At 36.3% G+C, this 18,848-nt stretch overlaps 1 protein-coding gene across 5 annotated transcripts; it reads left to right on the top strand.

The window, feature by feature from the left end:
- The first annotated feature begins 4,438 nt into the window (after positions 1–4,438).
- LOC117321937 (erlin-1-like) lies at positions 4,439–18,477 on the top strand. Of its 5 annotated transcripts, none has more exons than XM_033876574.1 (13): positions 4,439–4,562; positions 5,544–5,653; positions 5,903–5,925; positions 6,557–6,637; positions 6,992–7,038; positions 8,306–8,493; positions 9,965–10,097; positions 10,504–10,595; positions 11,530–11,619; positions 14,090–14,169; positions 14,681–14,842; positions 17,152–17,402; positions 17,723–18,352. In XM_033876574.1, the coding sequence occupies exons 2-12, from the start codon at positions 5,566–5,568 to the stop codon at positions 17,161–17,163; spliced, it is 996 nt and encodes a 331-aa protein (XP_033732465.1). In that variant the 5' UTR covers positions 4,439–4,562; positions 5,544–5,565; the 3' UTR covers positions 17,164–17,402; positions 17,723–18,352. The 5 variants fall into 5 exon arrangements, with proteins under 5 accessions (XP_033732465.1, XP_033732479.1, XP_033732471.1 ...); XM_033876580.1 differs by lacking the exon at positions 4,439–4,562 and adding an exon at positions 4,923–5,032; XM_033876588.1 differs by lacking the exons at positions 17,152–17,402; positions 17,723–18,352 and adding an exon at positions 17,122–17,138.
- Positions 18,478–18,848: the final 371 nt, after the last annotated feature.

Here is an 18,848-nt window from a genome sequence, read left to right as displayed (position 1 = left end):
ATGAGAGAACTGAGACAGTAGAATGTTATATAGAGAGTCACACCTGTAGTGTACTATTTATATGAGAGAACTGAGACAGTAGAATGTTATTGACAGAGTCACACCTGTAGTGTACTATTTATATGAGAGAACTGAGACAGTAGAATGTTATATAGAGAGTCACACCTGTAGTGTACTATTTATATGAGAGAACTGAGACAGTAGAATGTTATATAGAGACACACCTGTAGTGTACTATTTATATGAGAGAACTGAGACAGTAGAATGTTATTGACAGAGTCACACCTGTAGTGTACTATTTATATGAGAGAACTGAGACAGTAGAATGTTATATAGAGACACACCTGTAGTGTACTATTTATATGAGAGAACTGAGACAGTAGAATGTTATATAGAGAGTCACACCTGTAGTGTACTATTTATATGAGAGAACTGAGACAGTAGAATGTTATATAGAGACACACCTGTAGTGTACTATTTATATGAGAGAACTGAGACAGTAGAATGTTATTGACAACCATGCATTCCTAATTATCCTTGTGACAAAAGACTTCATAATTACTATAGGTGTAAATGTCTATTGTTCCTCTAATTACAATATGATGTAATTATATATTACAGTGTAGTTATAATGATGACAATAGAATGATAGTATGCCCTGTACTACAAAAGTACAATACCTACACGTGTATTGTGTGTCATGTGGTATACATACTTGTTACGTCATACTAGTTTGATATTGATTCAGTATTTAAAAAAAGATGTTTGTAGTAAAACAATATCAATAATGACTTGACTATGATGTCATTTTATACAATATGATTTTCCATTGTTATATTGCAGTATCCAACAATACGCTGAGAGACATCGTATTATGCTGCACGTTTAGGCGTTTTGAACTTCATGATAAAAAAAAACCCCGACTTATTTACTTCTTAGGACTAAGGTGCGTTAACAACACAAGGTCATTTGTAATAGGCTTAAGGTCCCCCGGTCTCCAGTCAACATATAACTCATTAAGTATGAGTTGAAATACGTCTTCAATGTCATCATTAGTGAACATGGTACAAAATCGTTTAACTCTGTGCTCAATCGACCTTAATCAGCATTTAAATTATCTGAACATAGTGTGAACCTTGCATTGTATTATTTGTGTGACATATGCGAGGTAGCATGTCCCCCTGTGATAATGAACAAATGAAACAAATTCAATTAAGAAAAATCCAACACTTTCCATATTCATTACAATTAGTAAGCATCATTAAATATTTGGAATACATATGAATGTTACAGATTTTAAACATAAAACAACAATGATGAAGCAGATATATCGAAATTTGTTTTTACATTCGTATTTTTTCATTTTCTTATTTTCATCTTTTATTTTTCTTCTTAATATGTTACAAATGCAAAAACTGAAAAAGAAATTATTAAATAACTAAATACCATACCATAAATCGGATAAAAATAACAAATTACTAATATAAATAGTTAACGAATAAGTGAATAAAGTTATTTCAAAATGTACAAAATATTATATAAGCTTGAGAAAATATAAACGCTGTCAGTTTTATAAACTAACATTGTAGGGTGTCCTCTGGTCTGCTTGTAATGGTCGAGGGGAAACAGAACAGAACTCTACTGGAAAGGTTGTTTTTACTAACCCATTATCTGTACATCAATGGTTTCGACAGTACAAATAGTGGTGTCCCTTTAGTATTTTTCTTTAAGAACTGTGCTCAAATTTAGAAGCATCACATCGGGTCATTTGTCTTATCCTGGTTTCACAGGTCTTTAACTAAAGGAACTATTTCAAATTTACAGATTGTAAGTAAGTTAAGTTTGTGAGAGAAGTAGGCCGAAGTAGATGTCAAAATAGATCCTGCTCTGAATATTGGGAGACACACTTTCTCGTGCACTGAATATATCTCAGTCGATCAAACCAATACAAACGTGTTCAAACATACAGCGGAATACATCATGGCGTCTAGGTCAGTGACATCAACTGATCAGGACGGACTATTGTCCTCCATTGACATCATTTATGTGAGACTGGGAGGTGTCAAGGCATATCAAGCCTAACTACAAATACATGTATCGAAAATCTATAAATCTTCGTACGGAAAATGAACAAGCTCGAGGCGTTACTTAGGTATCCAAAAGTCACATCTTCTCAACCGAGTGGGGATAAAATACACATAAAATACTATTAGACAAAAGTCACATCTTCTCATAGGATTTGGGATAAAAGACACATAAAATACTATTAGACAAATGTCACATCATCTCATCCGAGTGGGGATAAAATACACATAAAATACTATTAGACAAATGTCACATCTTTTCATCCGAGTGGGGATAAAATACACATAAAATACTATTAGACAAATGTCACATCTTTTCATCCGAGTGGGGATAAAATACACATAAAATACTATTAGACAAATGTCACATCATCTCATCCGAGTGGGGATAAAATACACATAAAATACTATTAGACAAATGTCACATCTTTTCATCCGAGTGGGGATAAAATACACATAAAATACTATTAGACAAATGTCATGTTCTCATAGGAGATGGGGTAGCATACACATAAAATACTATTAGACAAATATCACATCTTCTCATCCGAGTGGGGATAAAATACACATAAAATACTATTAGACAAAAGTCAAATCTTCTCAACCGAGTGGGGATAAAATACACATAAAATACTATTAGACAAATGTCACATCTTTTCATCCGATTGCAGATAAAATACTATTAGACGAATGTCACATCTTCTCATAGGATTTGGGATAAAATACACATAAAATACTATTAGACAAAAGTCACATCTTCTCGTCCGAGCGGGAATAAAATGCACATAAAATACTATTGGACAATGTCACATCACCAAGCCGGATTTCCAACAAACTTGATAAGTTGTAATGCCTTAACAGCTCGACCATGTTCGATTGCAACCATCGGTGGACTTATGGCCCATTTATTGAGAAAAGATACCATCTATAGTCTTTCCGTGCAATAACTGAATCAGAATATGGTGGGTTTCCTTCAAACTTAGTATAGCTCGACTAAGTTATTCATTCTTTCAGATTCAACTCATCTTAGAGTTGAGCGTCGGAATAATCTTAATCACGAATACAATCTTAATACAATGACCCTGGTAAAACGCTTTAAAATGTTGTAACGTCTATCTGACATTCATTTCCTACCTTAAAACTACTTCACAAAACCAAAAGGATCTAAATTAGTTACATTTGACAGGTGCGTTCCTGTAATGGAACTCAACAAAGTTGACTGGAACAAGTTAATTAACATCAACCATAATAAATATTACAACTGTGCAAACACATTCAAACGGCTTTTGATGAACTAAAATTAACACAATAGACATGTGAGGATGGTCAGGTCCAAATATGTTATCTGTACAGTATTGAACCAAAGGGAGAACTGCATATTGACTTGCTGAAAAATGAGGGAAATCCTGATTGTGATACAATTCCAACAGAAAAAAACCGTATAAAACATTGTCAACAGATAAAATTGCACAAGAATTTTAGCGTTAGAGCAACTGCAGTACTTCATTTTTTTTTTTAAATGTTTATGTAATGAGATGGCCATTTGTTTGCAATACATTTGGTCCCTGTAGCATTTGACCGTCATACATAAGTTCTGTTTGAAAATGTCGCTGTATTGTCGAACCATTTAATAGATACCAAAAACTTTTTTTTTTTATCTATTTCGTTTGATTGATCCAATTTTTTTCAATTTATTTATCTATTTAACGGCTTTTACGTCCACCTTACGGAATCAATCTCTGACAACTGCTGAAACATGAATATAAGCCTCTCTAAGATTTCTCCTGAAACTAAAAGTTTGAACATGATTTCATCCAGGTAAATTAACATTCTTCCAATAATATACCCTAGTCGTTGTTGGATTTAATTGAATATGTGTACTAAAGATCTTCACAGTTACCCATATAATGTTTTTTATTTCTATTTTCTATAACGGACTTAAATTCGGTAACTATATCTATCATGCAAACATATAGTATTTCTGGTAAGGTTTATTTTATATATAGATGGAAGCAGTTTGTACAAAGTGAAATTCGACTACATATGATACCACGCCATGATTTTTTTTTCAAATATTATTATAAAGTGTGATCACTATTTTCTCTATCAGAAAATGATTTTTTGATCCAGAAAAGATTTATATCAATCAGTTCGTTCCTGTTTGTTTGATTTTTCTGTTTGTTTGTTTTTTTAACATCAGGAACTCAATTCCTTTGATACATAATATAATTCTTCATATGATAGTGAATATCGAGCGTATGAACTATCTGATATAGACAAGTCTCTATTTTATACGAAAACCACCACCGCGTTTGAACTATGCTTATTTTATACGAAAACATCCTCGAAATAATATGCTAGCTTTGTATAAATGGCGTCCTCCATGATATGACCATCCTCATCCAGGAAAGCGAAGTTACTGACTGATTTCTTTGTTGTCTGCCGTGTTAATATTTAGGATTTTTCGACTTCTCTAGGGTAATTGTAACTCTTGTAATGGCAGGCCTATCTTTATGCTTGTCCACTATCGTACGTGTGTTTGACCACCATTCAAGCAACTTGACAGTCATGTCACTTTAAGCCGGTTGACTGCCTAATGTTTCGCTGGTTAACCAACGATAAAGTGATTGTACATGCATGTTGTAACAACATAAACATAACACAGTCTCTCGATATTGACGTGTGATGTTACTTTGTTATTAATAGTATCTTATTTGACTCGGTTTCGCCGATTTTGCGTTGTCTGTATCACATTATCCGGTGACGACACGTATGTTTTAGACACGTTCTTACATCATCCGTATACATATAACATCTGAGTGAGATTGAACAGCACGTCAGCACGATGTGTTAAAGACGTGGCGTTTGTCATTTTCTATTTATATGTACCGTTTACATTAATCCTGTTTCATTGAATCTGCTAAAAGAAACTAGATTGAACTTGAATGGTAGGCATGTCTAGAGGTGTTTTGCACTCTCACAAGTCAAAGATCAATTCTCTCTATATACACATACACAGATCTATTGTGTTATAATCGATCTTTGACTTATGAACAGACTAAACAACCTTGATCTAGAGAGCGAATTTGCGTTTCTGTCATTTTCATTTTCTCATTTGGAAGTGATGTACATACCAACAGAGGTTTAGGATAATTAGATACATTATATCAAAAACATGTGTAGCTCGTTCAATCAGATAGTTGAATTGGCTCTAAATTTTAATGTTGTTTTGGACTTCAGGGATGGCAAGAGACATTCATTGTATATTTCCACAGACTTCTTGCAATTGTTCCGTTTTGAACTTTGAAGCCCTGTCGCTTAACCTTCACATTCATATTATCAGTCGCCTTACAATCAACTATTTTTCAGTGGCCTGACCGTGAGTGCTGTGATAAGACATAAAGTAACACACAAAATTGAAATCAATACATTTGTACAATTTTCTATTTTGTTTCTTAGTGCTGAACGTTGCTGCTGAACGATGTCACAATCAGGAATTATTGGTGTGGGAATACTTGCTGTTGGTGTTGGACTCCTGATCAATGTCTCCATCCACAAGATAGGAGAAGGTAATAAATTGGCTTCTTGTAGTATTGCTCTGTATACAATATTAATACTATTTACTTGATTCTGTATACAATGTTAACGGTACTTAGTAAATACTGTTAACATTGTATACAAGTATTTACTTGCCTGGTAAACTTTTTGTTTATCACCTGATCATCAGTCATTTAGTAGATGTTTGTAATAGTTATTTTAATGACCCTGGTGACTTCTTGAAACATTATTTAACATTCATTTAAATCATGTTTTTGTAGGTCATGTTGGAGTATACTACAGGGTAAGTTTTCTATTGTTTTATCAGTAAGATATGTATCATCTGTTAGAGTTACTTTCTCATCATATCTACATTTGATAAAGTATCTTAATTATCTGTACACATAACCACAATCATCCATCAATGTCTTTGTCATATTTACATGTAATTCTTACTTAGTAAATAGAACATCTAAATACATTATAAAGAATACTAGTAATTATACTCAGAATGATAGAATTTGATGTTAAATATTTCTTGTGTGAGGGAGGGCCAGGCTTTCATCCTGGTAATTATACTCTTAAGGATGGGACTTGATGTTAAAGCGTACCCAGAATGATTTACAATAATATTAAGTTTTATACCACGAAATTGTGACGTCACAGCCAGAAAGCTCTCATTCAGTATGAGTCACCAGTTTGCTCATTAGAAATATATTGACAGGTGTACTGTAAATGGAGCAATTTGGGGGTCAGTACCTCGGAACTAGATGGACCAATTTTAATACAGTTTTTGACTTCATTCTTTGGGAAACAAATGTAATAAGTCTAAATGTATATCAATATTGCGGGTAGATATTATATGTTTATTGTGTTAGGGAGCCTTGATTTTACTCTGGAGGACATGATTTGATGTTTGATATTTTTTGTGACAGGGAGGAGCCTTGCTTTCGTCGGTCAGTGCTCCGGGCTACCACTTTATGTTGCCATTCCTAACCAGCTATCGTACGGTACAGGTGAGAGACATTGCTTTAATCAGGATAATTCCAGATGACGTGCTTTAATCAGGATAATTCCAGATGATGTGCTTTAATCAGGATAATTCCAGATGACGTGCTTTAATCAGGATAATTTCAGATGGCGATATCTGTTGAAAGAGACACACAACTTTTCCTGGTAAAACAAAGTCATTAAAAATAGGTAGAATTTACCAGAAATGGTAACACTACTAGGAAGTAACATTAAGTGATGAATTAATTCACAAATATCCTTTAAATGATAAGTCTCAGAATAATACTTAAACATCTCGTATCTACAAACTAATTATATGAGAATACTTGCTATACAAAACATGATCTTATCTATTTTAGACAACTCTGCAAACAGATGAAGTGAAGAATGTTCCATGTGGAACAAGGTAAACTTTATATGTGTTCCATGCCGAAGAAGGTAATAGTGATACATCAATTTTGTAAACATGTTCTTGTGCGTAGAGTTGTATTAGCTGTTTACATCGATTTTGTAAACATATTCTTGTGCGTAGAGTTATATTAGTTGTTTACTGTTTTGTCTGATACCTTCTATTGAAGTAAAAAAACCAAAATTCAACTGACAGAGACACAAAAAAAAGGATTACAGTCAAATCTGTATTAAGCGACCACTCAAGGGAAGTTGAAAAACGGTCTCTTAATGGAGAGTGGTTTCTTAATAGAGATGGTATCTTAAATTTAATAAATGTTCATAAGCTTTCTATTCACTTTATAAATTGGCAATAATGGTTTATAATATATATGAAAAATGAACCACCACTTTGAATAAAACAAAACAAAAAACTTTTATTTATTTATTTATTTAAATTTTTTTTTTTTTTTATATAATTATTACTGTGCTAATTTTTCATCATTATATGTATTTTTTAAAATTCTTTCAGCATAGCAAAATACATCGATTTAACATGAGAAATATAATTTCATTGGCTAATTAGATTACTTTCAAATTATTTATATATATATTTTTAATTCCTGAAAACCTGGTGCGGATATCCGCTCCGATTATTATTTACATTCCTGCATTTCCTACTTTAAAAACGGTGACTTTTTCACTGGCAAATATCTGTTTTAATGTCTCAAAAAAGATAACAAATCACGATTTAACAGTAAGTTATCTGTTTATGCATTCCTTCATTGTTATATTTCGCATGCAAATTGATATATCGTATATAAAACGTCTGAAAATCGTCAGAATTCTAGACCGTCTCTTCGCCTCCTCTCCCGTCCTTTTGCACGAAAAGTAAAACTACTTGGGTGTTATTAAAGCGAAATGGTAATGTAAGGCATTTTGGAGACTTCTGGTCGCTTATTGGAGAGTTATTGTTATCACGGGAACGAAAAATTGTGGTCGCTGGTCGCGTAAACAGAGGGTCGCTTAATAGAGTTAAAATATATAGCGAAAACGGTCGGGAGGAATTGAAATGGTTGCTTAGAACAGAGGGTCGCTAAATAGAGATGGTCGTTTGGACAGATTCGACTGTATATCCAAAATATGTCCTATGAAGTCCTGACTCAAGTCACACTAGGTAAATTTGAGTCCTTGTGGAAGGACAGATATTTCCGCTATTGCTATCATTCCAGGATTTGCGTTGTTTTGAGTGAAGTACGTTTAATGAGATTATTTTTCGTTACTAGTGGAGGAGTAATGATATACTTTGACCGCATAGAAGTTGTCAATAAGCTGGATATCAATGCTGTGTTCGACATTGTGAGAAACTACACTGCTGACTACGATAAAACGCTCATCTACAACAAGGTTCACCACGAACTCAACCAGTTCTGTAGCATGAACAATCTCCAGGAGGTCTACATTGATTTGTTTGGTAAGCTGTCTCTAGTTATTTTGATTCCATTTCTTATCTTGCATACTCAAAGACAGAAAGGATTTGTCCAGAGGGATTTATTTGCTTTACAATCGCAGGGTTGCCAACCTGTAAGTAGCCCAATGTGGGAGATCTCCCACATTGGGCTCTTGCAATGTGTGAGACTTTTTTACGACGTCACGGCATCACGGCGTTTTATTATTTGATTAAATGTTGTAGAAAAAATATCAGACATTAACACATATTTAAGCCATTTATTTAATATATCTTCTTGCTTTGAAATCTCCTCCTTTGGAGCAAGCTGATAGTCAATAATTTTCTCCTCAAGTGAATCCTTCTATCCTTGGTGACATTATATGTAATCTAGCTGCCAGTTATGGAACTTAAAGAACTAAATAAGTTCCAATAGTTTTTGTAAGTTGATTATTAATAGTTTTAGGGTTAAGATTATAAAATGTTTTGAAGCAATGGATAACTGTTCTATTTATATCATGTAGGCGTTTGAGATTTTTGGATTTAATTTCTAGTAGATAATATAAAGTATATAGCTCTATGGCTAGGTACCAAAAAATCCATGTCAATTCGACAAAGAAGGATTATGCAGGGGGAACTTTGCAATCATTTTGTCCGTCACTGCCATATAGAATTCCCCGACTGTCTTGCAAAAGTAAAAATAAAATGCAATTACTTATTAATTATCATCTGTCAAGAGTTTAATTTTTAGCTGTGGTAATTATATAAACCTTTACCTGTAAAACAAACTCAATGCCAACTGACAAAATGTGGCGTTTTATATCACATACTACGCTTATCTGATCGAAAACTTGGCTTTAAACAACTTGCAATAGGCATGCTACTTTACTTTACGAAAACACGTTTAGAAAACCAATCGTGATTTTTTTCCCATGGCGATTCTTTGAACTTGGCGAGCTTAGGCTTAGTGGACCAGATATCGATCTTTTTCCTTTTAGGCGACGGCATATTTCACGAAATATCAAAGGGATTGTTCAGTTATAAACTGAGAATGTGAATATTACTCACTATTTTTGTAGGCCTAAGCTTAGTTATCGCGTTTAGAAGTCAGCTCTCCGAACATGCTTCCGTCGCTACCGACCGGATGTGAAGCGCGACGCCTGGTGTAATCTTTACAAAAACTGTAAGAGTTATTCCCCTTTGACCAGTCCCAAGCTAAAGTTGTCGATTTCATGGCTTCGCGTGAGGCAACTTGAGAAAACTTAATCAATGTGTGAGATTTGTACCTCACGTTACGTGAGGATTGCTTCAACGTGAGAAGGGACATTTTAGGGACGTTTTTACGTGACTTTTTCGTCTCACGTGCGTGAGTTGGCAACCCTGCAATCGCAACAGTGAATGTTGAGTCAGCTAAACCTTTTATGAATCCAGACAAAAGGCATATAGATGATTGTGCAGTGACCTGAATGTGTGAATCTGATTATGTTTTTGTATGTAGATCAAATTGATGAGAACCTCCGTGTGGCCCTTCAGAAGGATCTCATCACTATGGCACCTGGCCTAACTGTGCAGGCAGTCAGGGTGACCAAACCGAAGATCCCAGAACAGATTCGTAAAAACTACGAAGCAATGTAAGTAAAATAAGAGGTTTGTAGATTCACATTCAGAGAACCTGTTGTCAGGTGGGCAGGTTTTTAAAATGTTGTCTAGCTCAAGCTATACTTTAATCAAATATTGATATCTTCATTAAAAGTTTAAGTTCGGTCTGACACACGATGTATCAGAGTGTTCTGTTTCATGTACTCGTGTTTATTCCTTCAGCTTCGGAGGCTTTTTGAATTTGCCTTGATTGTAAGATTTGGTGTATACATGTATGTGTTTAGAGGGATTAAATTGTTTTTAGTATTGACCTATCATGGTACAATTATTGTAAAGTCCTATCTGAACAGGATGGTTACAATTGTTGTATTTTAGTAATGTCTTATCTGAACAGGATGGTTACAATTGTTGTATTTTAGTATTGTCCTATCTAAACAGGGAGGCTGAGAAAACCAAGCTTCTGATCTCTATTCAGAAGCAGAAAGTTGTGGAGAAGGAGGCCGAGACAGAGAGGAAGAAAGCAATTATTGGTAAGTCATCTCCTAGTTACCTATACACTATTGTATGAATCAGTTTATTGATTATAGAGCTTCAACAGGTACTTCAAGAGGAATGGTGTGAGGATTAATAAGAGCTTCAACAGGTTCTTCAAGAGGAATGGTGTGAGGATTAATTAAAGCTTCAACAGGTACTTCAAGAGGAATGGTGTGAGGATTAATAAGAGCTTCAACAGGTACTTCAAGAGGAATGGTGTGTGAGGATTAATTAGAGCTTCAACAGGTTCTTCAAGAGAAATGGTGTGTGAAGATTGATTAGAGCTTCAACAGTTTCTTCAGGAGGAGAGGTGTGTGAGGATTAATGAGATCTTCAATAGGTACTTCAAGAGGAATAGTGTGTGAGGATAAATAAGAGCTTCAATAGGTTCTTCAAGAGGAATTGTGTGTGAGGATTGATAAGAGCTTCAACAGGTACTTTAAGAGGAATAGTGTGTGAGGATAAATAAGAGCTTCAACAGGTACTTCAAGAGGAATAGTGTGTGAGGATAAATAAGAGCTTCAATAGGTACTTCAAGAGGAGAGGTGTGAGGATTAGAGCTTCAACAGGTACTTCAAGAGGAATGGTGTGTGAGGATAAATTAGAGCTTCAACAGGTATAATTATAGCTTCAACAGGTACTCCAAGAGGAATGGTGTGTGGATAAATAAGAGCTTCAACAGGTACTTCAAGAGGAATGGTGTGTGGATAAATAAGAGCTTCAACAGGTACTCCAAGAGGAATGGTGTGAGGATAAATAAGAGCTTCAACAGGTACTTCAAGAGGAATGGTGTGTGAGGATTAATTAGAGCTTCAACAGGTATAATTATAGCTTCAACAGGTACTCCAAGAGGAATGGTGTGTGAGGATGTTGTTGCCAGGAATGTGATGTGATACAGTAGTAATTTGTATTTGTTGTTTGTTTGTTTAGAGGCTGAGAAACTGGCAGAGGTCTCCAGAATTCAGTGGGAACAGAAAATTACTGAGAAAGAATCTCAAAAAAAGATATCTGAAATTGAAGGTAAGGTGTTTGATTTGGTGGTATTTTTTTCGTATTTTTAGATGGTGCCAGATAGATGTAGGAGATTTGTAACACTGTTCATCCATGCAGACACCAGGGTTCAATTGCTAGAATTTTTATATTTTAAGCACCACATACCTCCAGTATTATAAGCCAAGTCTGACATGGTCTTGGGTGAGCTCTACGGTGCATATTACCATTTGATGGTACTTATGACGACAGATAAATGCCATGTAAGGCTTGTCCAACAACAAAACAGGACATTAATTATTTTGAGGACAACAGAACATTGATTATAATTCGAGTACATTACAGGACATTAAAACAGGACATTGATTAATTGGAGGGCAGTGAGACATTGATTAATTCGAGGGTAATGCTAAATGTTTGTTTTTGTGTCATCTATGACTCGTGTCGTAAAGACAGCACATAGACCTTGATTCTCTGACTATTATGGTGGTGTCAACTATGTTTAGATTTTACATTTAGCTGTTTCTGACAAAGCTAGACCTACAAAACCTCAATGATAGATGTAGCATGGGTATTGGAGCATACTACACTGAAAATATTTCCTTGATTTCTGCATTTTTGGGTTAAAATCTCAAATTTCTGGACTTTAGAAAAGTCAATAATTACACCTGTCTGCTACTGTATGGTATAGGACTAGTAGTGCATATACAGTTATACTTACACCTGTCCTACTGTATGGTATAGGACTAGTAGTGTACGATATACAGTTATACTTACACCTGTCCTACTGTATGGTATAGGACTAGTAGTGTACGATATACAGTTATACTTACACCTGTCCTACTGTATGGTATAGGACTAGTAGTGTATGATATACAGTTATACTTACACCTGTCCTACTGTATGGTATAGGACTAGTAGTGTACGATATACAGTTATACTTACACCTGTCCTACTGTATGGTATAGGACTAGTAGTGTACGATATACAGTTATACTTACACCTGTCCTACTGTATGGTATAGGACTAGTAGTGTACGATATACAGTTATACTTACACCTGTCCTACTGTATGGTATAGGACTAGTAGTGTACGATATACAGTTATACTTACACCTGTCCTACTGTATGGTATAGGACTAGTAGTGTACGATATACAGTTATACTTACACCTGTCCTACTGTATGGTATAGGACTAGTAGTGTACGATATACAGTTATACTTACACCTGTCCTACTGTATGGTATAGGACTAGTAGTGTACGATATACAGTTATACTTACACCTGTCCTACTGTATGGTATAGGACTAGTAGTGTATGATATACAGTTATACTTACACCTGTCCTACTGTATGGTATAGGACTAGTAGTGTATGATATACAGTTATACTTACACGTGTCCTACTGTATGGTATAGGACTAGTAGTGTATGATATACAGTTATACTTACACGTGTCCTACTGTATGGTATAGGACTAGTAGTGTACGATATACAGTTATACTTACACCTGTCCTACTGTATGGTATAGGACTAGTAGTGTATGATATACAGTTATACTTACACCTGTCCTACTGTATGGTATAGGACTAGAAGTGTACGATATACAGTTATACTTACACCTGTCCTACTGTATGGTATTGGACTAGTAGTGTACGATATACAGTTATACTTACACTTGTCCTACTGTATGGTATAGGACTAGTAGTGTACGATATACAGTTATACTTACACCTGTCCTACTGTATGGTATAGGACTAGTAGTGTACGATATACAGTTATACTTACACCTGTCCTACTGTATGGTATAGGACTAGTAGTGTACGATATACAGTTATACTTACACCTGTCCTACTGTATGGTATAGGACTAGTAGTGTATGATATACAGTTATACTTACACGTGTCCTACTGTATGGTATAGGACTAGTAGTGTACGATATACAGTTATACGTGCACCTGTCCTACTGTATGGTATAGGACTAGTAGTGTATATACAGTTATACTTACACCTGTCCTACTGTATGGTATAGGACTAGTAGTGTACGATATACAGTTATACTTACACCTGTCCTACTGTATGGTATAGGACTAGTAGTGTATATACAGTTATACTTACACCTGTCCTACTGTATGGTATAGGACTAGTAGTGTACGATATACAAGTATACTTACACCTGTCCTACTGTATGGTATAGGACTAGTAGTGTACGATATACTGTTATACTTACACCTGTCCTACTGTATGGTATAGGACTAGTAGTGTATGATATACAGTTATACTTACACCTGTCCTACTGTATGGTATAGGACTAGTAGTGTATGATATACAGTTATACTTACACGTGTCCAACTGTATGGTATAGGACTAGTAGTGTACGATATACAGTTATACGTGCACCTGTCCTACTGTATGGTATAGGACTAGTAGTGTATGATATACAGTTATACTTACACCTGTCACTCCTGATAAATTTATGCCTACACTTCTGTATTATTTTCAGATTTAACACATTTAGCAAAAGAAAAGGCAAAGAGTGATGCCATGTTTTATGCAGCTGAAAAAGAATCTGAATCCAATAAGGTAGGCTGCTGTATTTTGTGCTGTATTCTGTGCTGTATTCTGTGATTTATTGCTGATTGTGTTATATTTTACACAGCTGTAAAATAAATTCTTTATTTGGCCATTCAATATTATTCCGTCCTGTTGTTTAGGTGGTAGTTCTGATAAAAAAAATTCTTTCTTTTCTGCATTTAAGAATCGGTGCCTTGAAGCAAGATGATGGTGTGATGTTATGCTTTCTTAAGTTTAATCACCAATGCATTCCTCAAATGTAACACAACACATTTTGATAAAATAAAATCTTAATGAATGGATACATATTTCTCTCATGTTTCCAATATGTCTCACATATGATCTGACCCTTCAGATTTGTTATATGCTTTTTGAAATTGATGTCAATGTCATCTGAGAGTGGTGTACAGTCGATAAGAAATGTGTAGTATTGGTCCTTATCAGCTGAAAGTGGTGTACATTCGATAAATAATGTGTAATATTGGACCTCATCACTTGGGACTTTTGTTTCTTTGTACAGGCAAAGTTATCAGCAGAGTACCTCGAGCTTGTTAAGTACCAAGCCTTGGCTAGCAACACTAAAATCTACTTTGGAAATGCCATCCCGGACATCTTTTTGGACCAGAACACTGGGGGTGTTTCATCAGCAGCTGTAGCTGCAGAATCCACGGGACGTAAAGAGGTCAGTGAAAGAGTAAATCAGTCAAGTAAAGGGCAACTAGAGGTCAGGCACACATAGACTTCTGTTAAGTCATGCAAAGGTAGTTTGAGGGCACACAGAGGCAATCGGGTAGAAGGTCAAAACACATAGAGGTCAGTTTGAGGGCACACAGAGGCATCAGGTAGGAGGTCAAAACACACAGAGGTCAGTTTGAGGGCACACAGAGGCATCAGGTAGGTCAGAACACACGGAGGTCAGTTTGGGGGCTCACAGAGGCATTGGGTAGAAGGTCAGAACACACAGGGGTCAGTTTGGGGGCTCACAGAGGCATCGGGTAGAAGGTCAGAACACACAGGGGTCAGTTTGGGGGCTCACAGAGGCATCGGGTAGAAGGTCAGAACACACAGGGGTCAGTTTGGGGGCTCACAGAGGCATTGGGTAGAAGGTCAGAACACACGGAGGTCAGTTTGGGGGCTCACAGAGGCATTGGGTAGAAGGTCAGAACACACGGAGGTCAGTTTGGGGGCTCACAGAGGCATTGAGTAGAAGGTCAGAACACACGGAGGTCAGATTGGGGGCTCACAGAGGCATTGGGTAGAAGGTCAGAACACACGGAGGTCAGTTTGGGGGCTCACAGAGGCATTGGGTAGAAGGTCAGAAGTGGGGAGAGGTCAGGACACACACAGGTCAGTTTGAGGGCACACAGAGAAGTCTAGTAGAGCGGAAGAATTCAGTACATACAGAATCAGTTTAAGGGCAGATCGAGACGTCAAGTAGAGGGGAAAGAATTCATGACATACAGAAACAAGTTTAAGGGCATACAGGGAAGTCTAGTAGAGGGGAAAGAATTCAGTACAAACAGAAATCAGTTTGAGGGCAGAAAGAGTAGGCTAGTAGAGGGCACATATGTTTGTTAATTGTGACCTCTTTTGTTGATAATTGTGACCTCTTTTGTTGATAATTGTGACCTCATTTGTTGATAATTGTGACCTCTTTTGTTGATAATTGTGACCTCTTTTGTTGATAATTGTGACCTCTTTTGTCGATAATTGTGACCTCTTTTGTTGATAATTGTGACCTCTTTTGTTGATAATTGTGACCTCTTTTGTTGATAATTGTGACCTCTTTTGTCGATAATTGTGACCTCTTTTGTCGATAATTGTGACCTCTTTTGTCGATAATTGTGACCTCTTTTGTTGATAATTGTGACCTCTTTTGTCGATAATTGTGACCTCTTTTGTCGATAATTGTGACCTCTTTTGTTGATAATTGTGACCTCTTTTGTCGATAATTGTGACCTCTTTTGTTGATAATTTTGACCTCTTGTTGATAATTGTGACCTCTTTTGTCGATAATTGTGACCTCTTTTGTTGATAATTGTGACCTCTTTTGTTGATAATTGTGACCTCTTTTGTCGATAATTGTGACCTCTTTTGTCGATAATTGTGACCTCTTTTGTTGATAATTGTGACCTCTTTTGTCGATAATTGTGACCTCTTTTGTTGATGACTGTGACCTCTTGTTGATAATTGTCACCTCTTTTGTTGATAATTGTGACCTCTTTTGTCGATAATTGTGACCTCTTTTGTTGATAATTGTGACCTCTTGTTGATAATTGTCACCTCTTTTGTTGATAATTGTGACCTCTTTTGTTGATAATTGTGACCTCTTTTGTCGATAATTGTGACCTCTTTTGTCGATAATTGTGACCTCTTTTGTCGATAATTGTGACCTCTTTTGTTGATAATTGTGACCTCTTTTGTCGATAATTGTGACCTCTTTTGTTGATAATTTTGACCTCTTGTTGATAATTGTGACCTCTTTTGTTGATAATTGTCACCTCTTTTGTTGATAATTGTGACCTCTTTTGTTGATAATTGTGACCTCTTTTGTCGATAATTGTGACCTCTTTTGTTGATAATTGTGACCTCTTTTGTCGATAATTGTGACCTCTTTGTTGATAATTGTGACCTCTTTTGTCGATAATTGTGACCTCTTTTGTCGATAATTGTGACCTCTTTTGTCGATAATTGTGACCTCTTTTGTTGATAATTGTCACCTTTTTTGTTGATAATTGTCACCTCTTTTGTTGATAATTGTCACCTCTTTTGTTGATAATTGTCACCTCTTTTGTCGATAATTGTGACCTCTTTTGTCGATAATTGTGACCTCTTGTCGATAATTGTGACCTCTTTTGTTGATAATTGTCACCTTTTTTGTTGATAATTGTCACGTCTTTTGTTGATAATTGTCACCTCTTTTGTTGATAATTGTCATCTCTTTTTAAATTTAAATTTCAGCATTATTAAAGACATTCTCTATTGTTTCAGACAAAGAAATAAATGCCATACAGTTGACTGAGACAACCCTGAACCTACAAAAGACTACTTGCTCACTTCTGTCTGTGATATGTGTAAATGATTGTGAAAAAGTCCCGCCATTAATGTCAGCTTGTATCAGAACTGGTGTTGTGGACATCTTAACATTGAGGGAATGTTAACATGAATCACTTGGATCAAAATCAACATAAAAAAATTCCAGGTTGGCAGTACCTACCCCCACACCTGTACTCTATATACAGGTGGGCAGTACCTATGTCGACACTTGTACTCTATATACAGGTGGGCAGTACCTACGCCGATACCTGTACTCTATATACAGGTGGGCAGTACCTACGCCGATACTTGTACTCTATATACAGGTGGGCAGTACCTACGCCGATACTTGTACTCTATATACAGTTGGGCAGTACCTACCCCCACACCTGTACTCTATATACAGGTGGGCAGTACCTACGCCGACACCTGTGCTCTATATACAGGTGGGCAGTACCTACGCCGACACCTGTACTCTATATACAGGTGGGCAGTACCTATGTCAACATTTGTACTCTATATACAGGTGGGCAGTACCTACGCCCACACCTGTACTCTATATACAGGTGGGCAGTACCTACGCCGACACCTGTACTCTATATACAGGTGGGCAGTACCTACGCAGACACCTGTACTCTATATACAGGTGGGCAGTACCTACGCCGACACTTGTACTCTATATACAGGTGGGCAGTACCTATGTCGACATTTGTACTCTATATACAGGTGGGCAGTACCTACGCCGACACCTGTACTCTATATACAGGTGGGCAGTACCTACGCCGACACCTGTAATCTATATACAGGTGGGCAGTACCTACGCCGACACCTGTACTCTATATACAGGTGGGCAGTACCTATGTCGACACCTGTACTCTATATACAGGTGGGCAGTACCTATGTCGACACCTGTACTCTATATACAGGTGGGCAGTACCTATGTCGACATTTGTACTCTATATACAGGTGGGCAGTACCTACGTCGACACCTGTACTCTATATACAGGTGGGCAGTACCTATGTCGACATTTGTACTCTATATACAGGTGGGCAGTACCTACGCCGATACCTGTACTCTATATACAGGTGGGCAGTACCTATGCCGACACCTGTAATCTATATACAGGTGGGCAGTACCTATGCCGACACCTGTACTCTATATACAGGTGGGCAGTATACAGGTGTCACAGGCATACATTTCAACTTTTATATGCGATTTATTTTGATTGATTTTCTTAGAAAAAATTAAGAAATCATAGTTGTAATTTTAGAAAAAAAAATTCTTCTTAAAATTCTGTTTCATAAAAACTAGATTTTCCACTGATAATTGTAATTTTATTTGTGTTATCATGTAATTGGGAGTAGTTGTTGTAGTGGGTTGTGAGTAGTAAGTGTTTGTGTGTGTCTCTGTGTGTGTCTCTGTGTGTGTCTCTGTGTGTGTCTCTGTCAGTAGAGATAACATCAGTATTTGTGTGTGTCTATGTCAGTAGAGATGATATCAGTGTCTGTGTGTGTCTCTGTGTGTGTCTGTCAGTAGAGATAACATCAGTGTTTGTGTGTGTCTTTGTTAGTAGAGATGATATCAGTGTTTGTTTGTGTCTCTGTGTGTGTCTCTGTCAGTAGAGATACTATCAGTGTGTGTGTCTATGTCA

This window comes from Pecten maximus, chromosome 1, assembly GCF_902652985.1.
Source record: "Pecten maximus chromosome 1, xPecMax1.1, whole genome shotgun sequence".
NCBI classification, from domain to species: Eukaryota; Metazoa; Mollusca; class Bivalvia; order Pectinida; family Pectinidae; genus Pecten; species Pecten maximus.
This window is presented reverse-complemented; position numbering and strand designations above follow the sequence as displayed.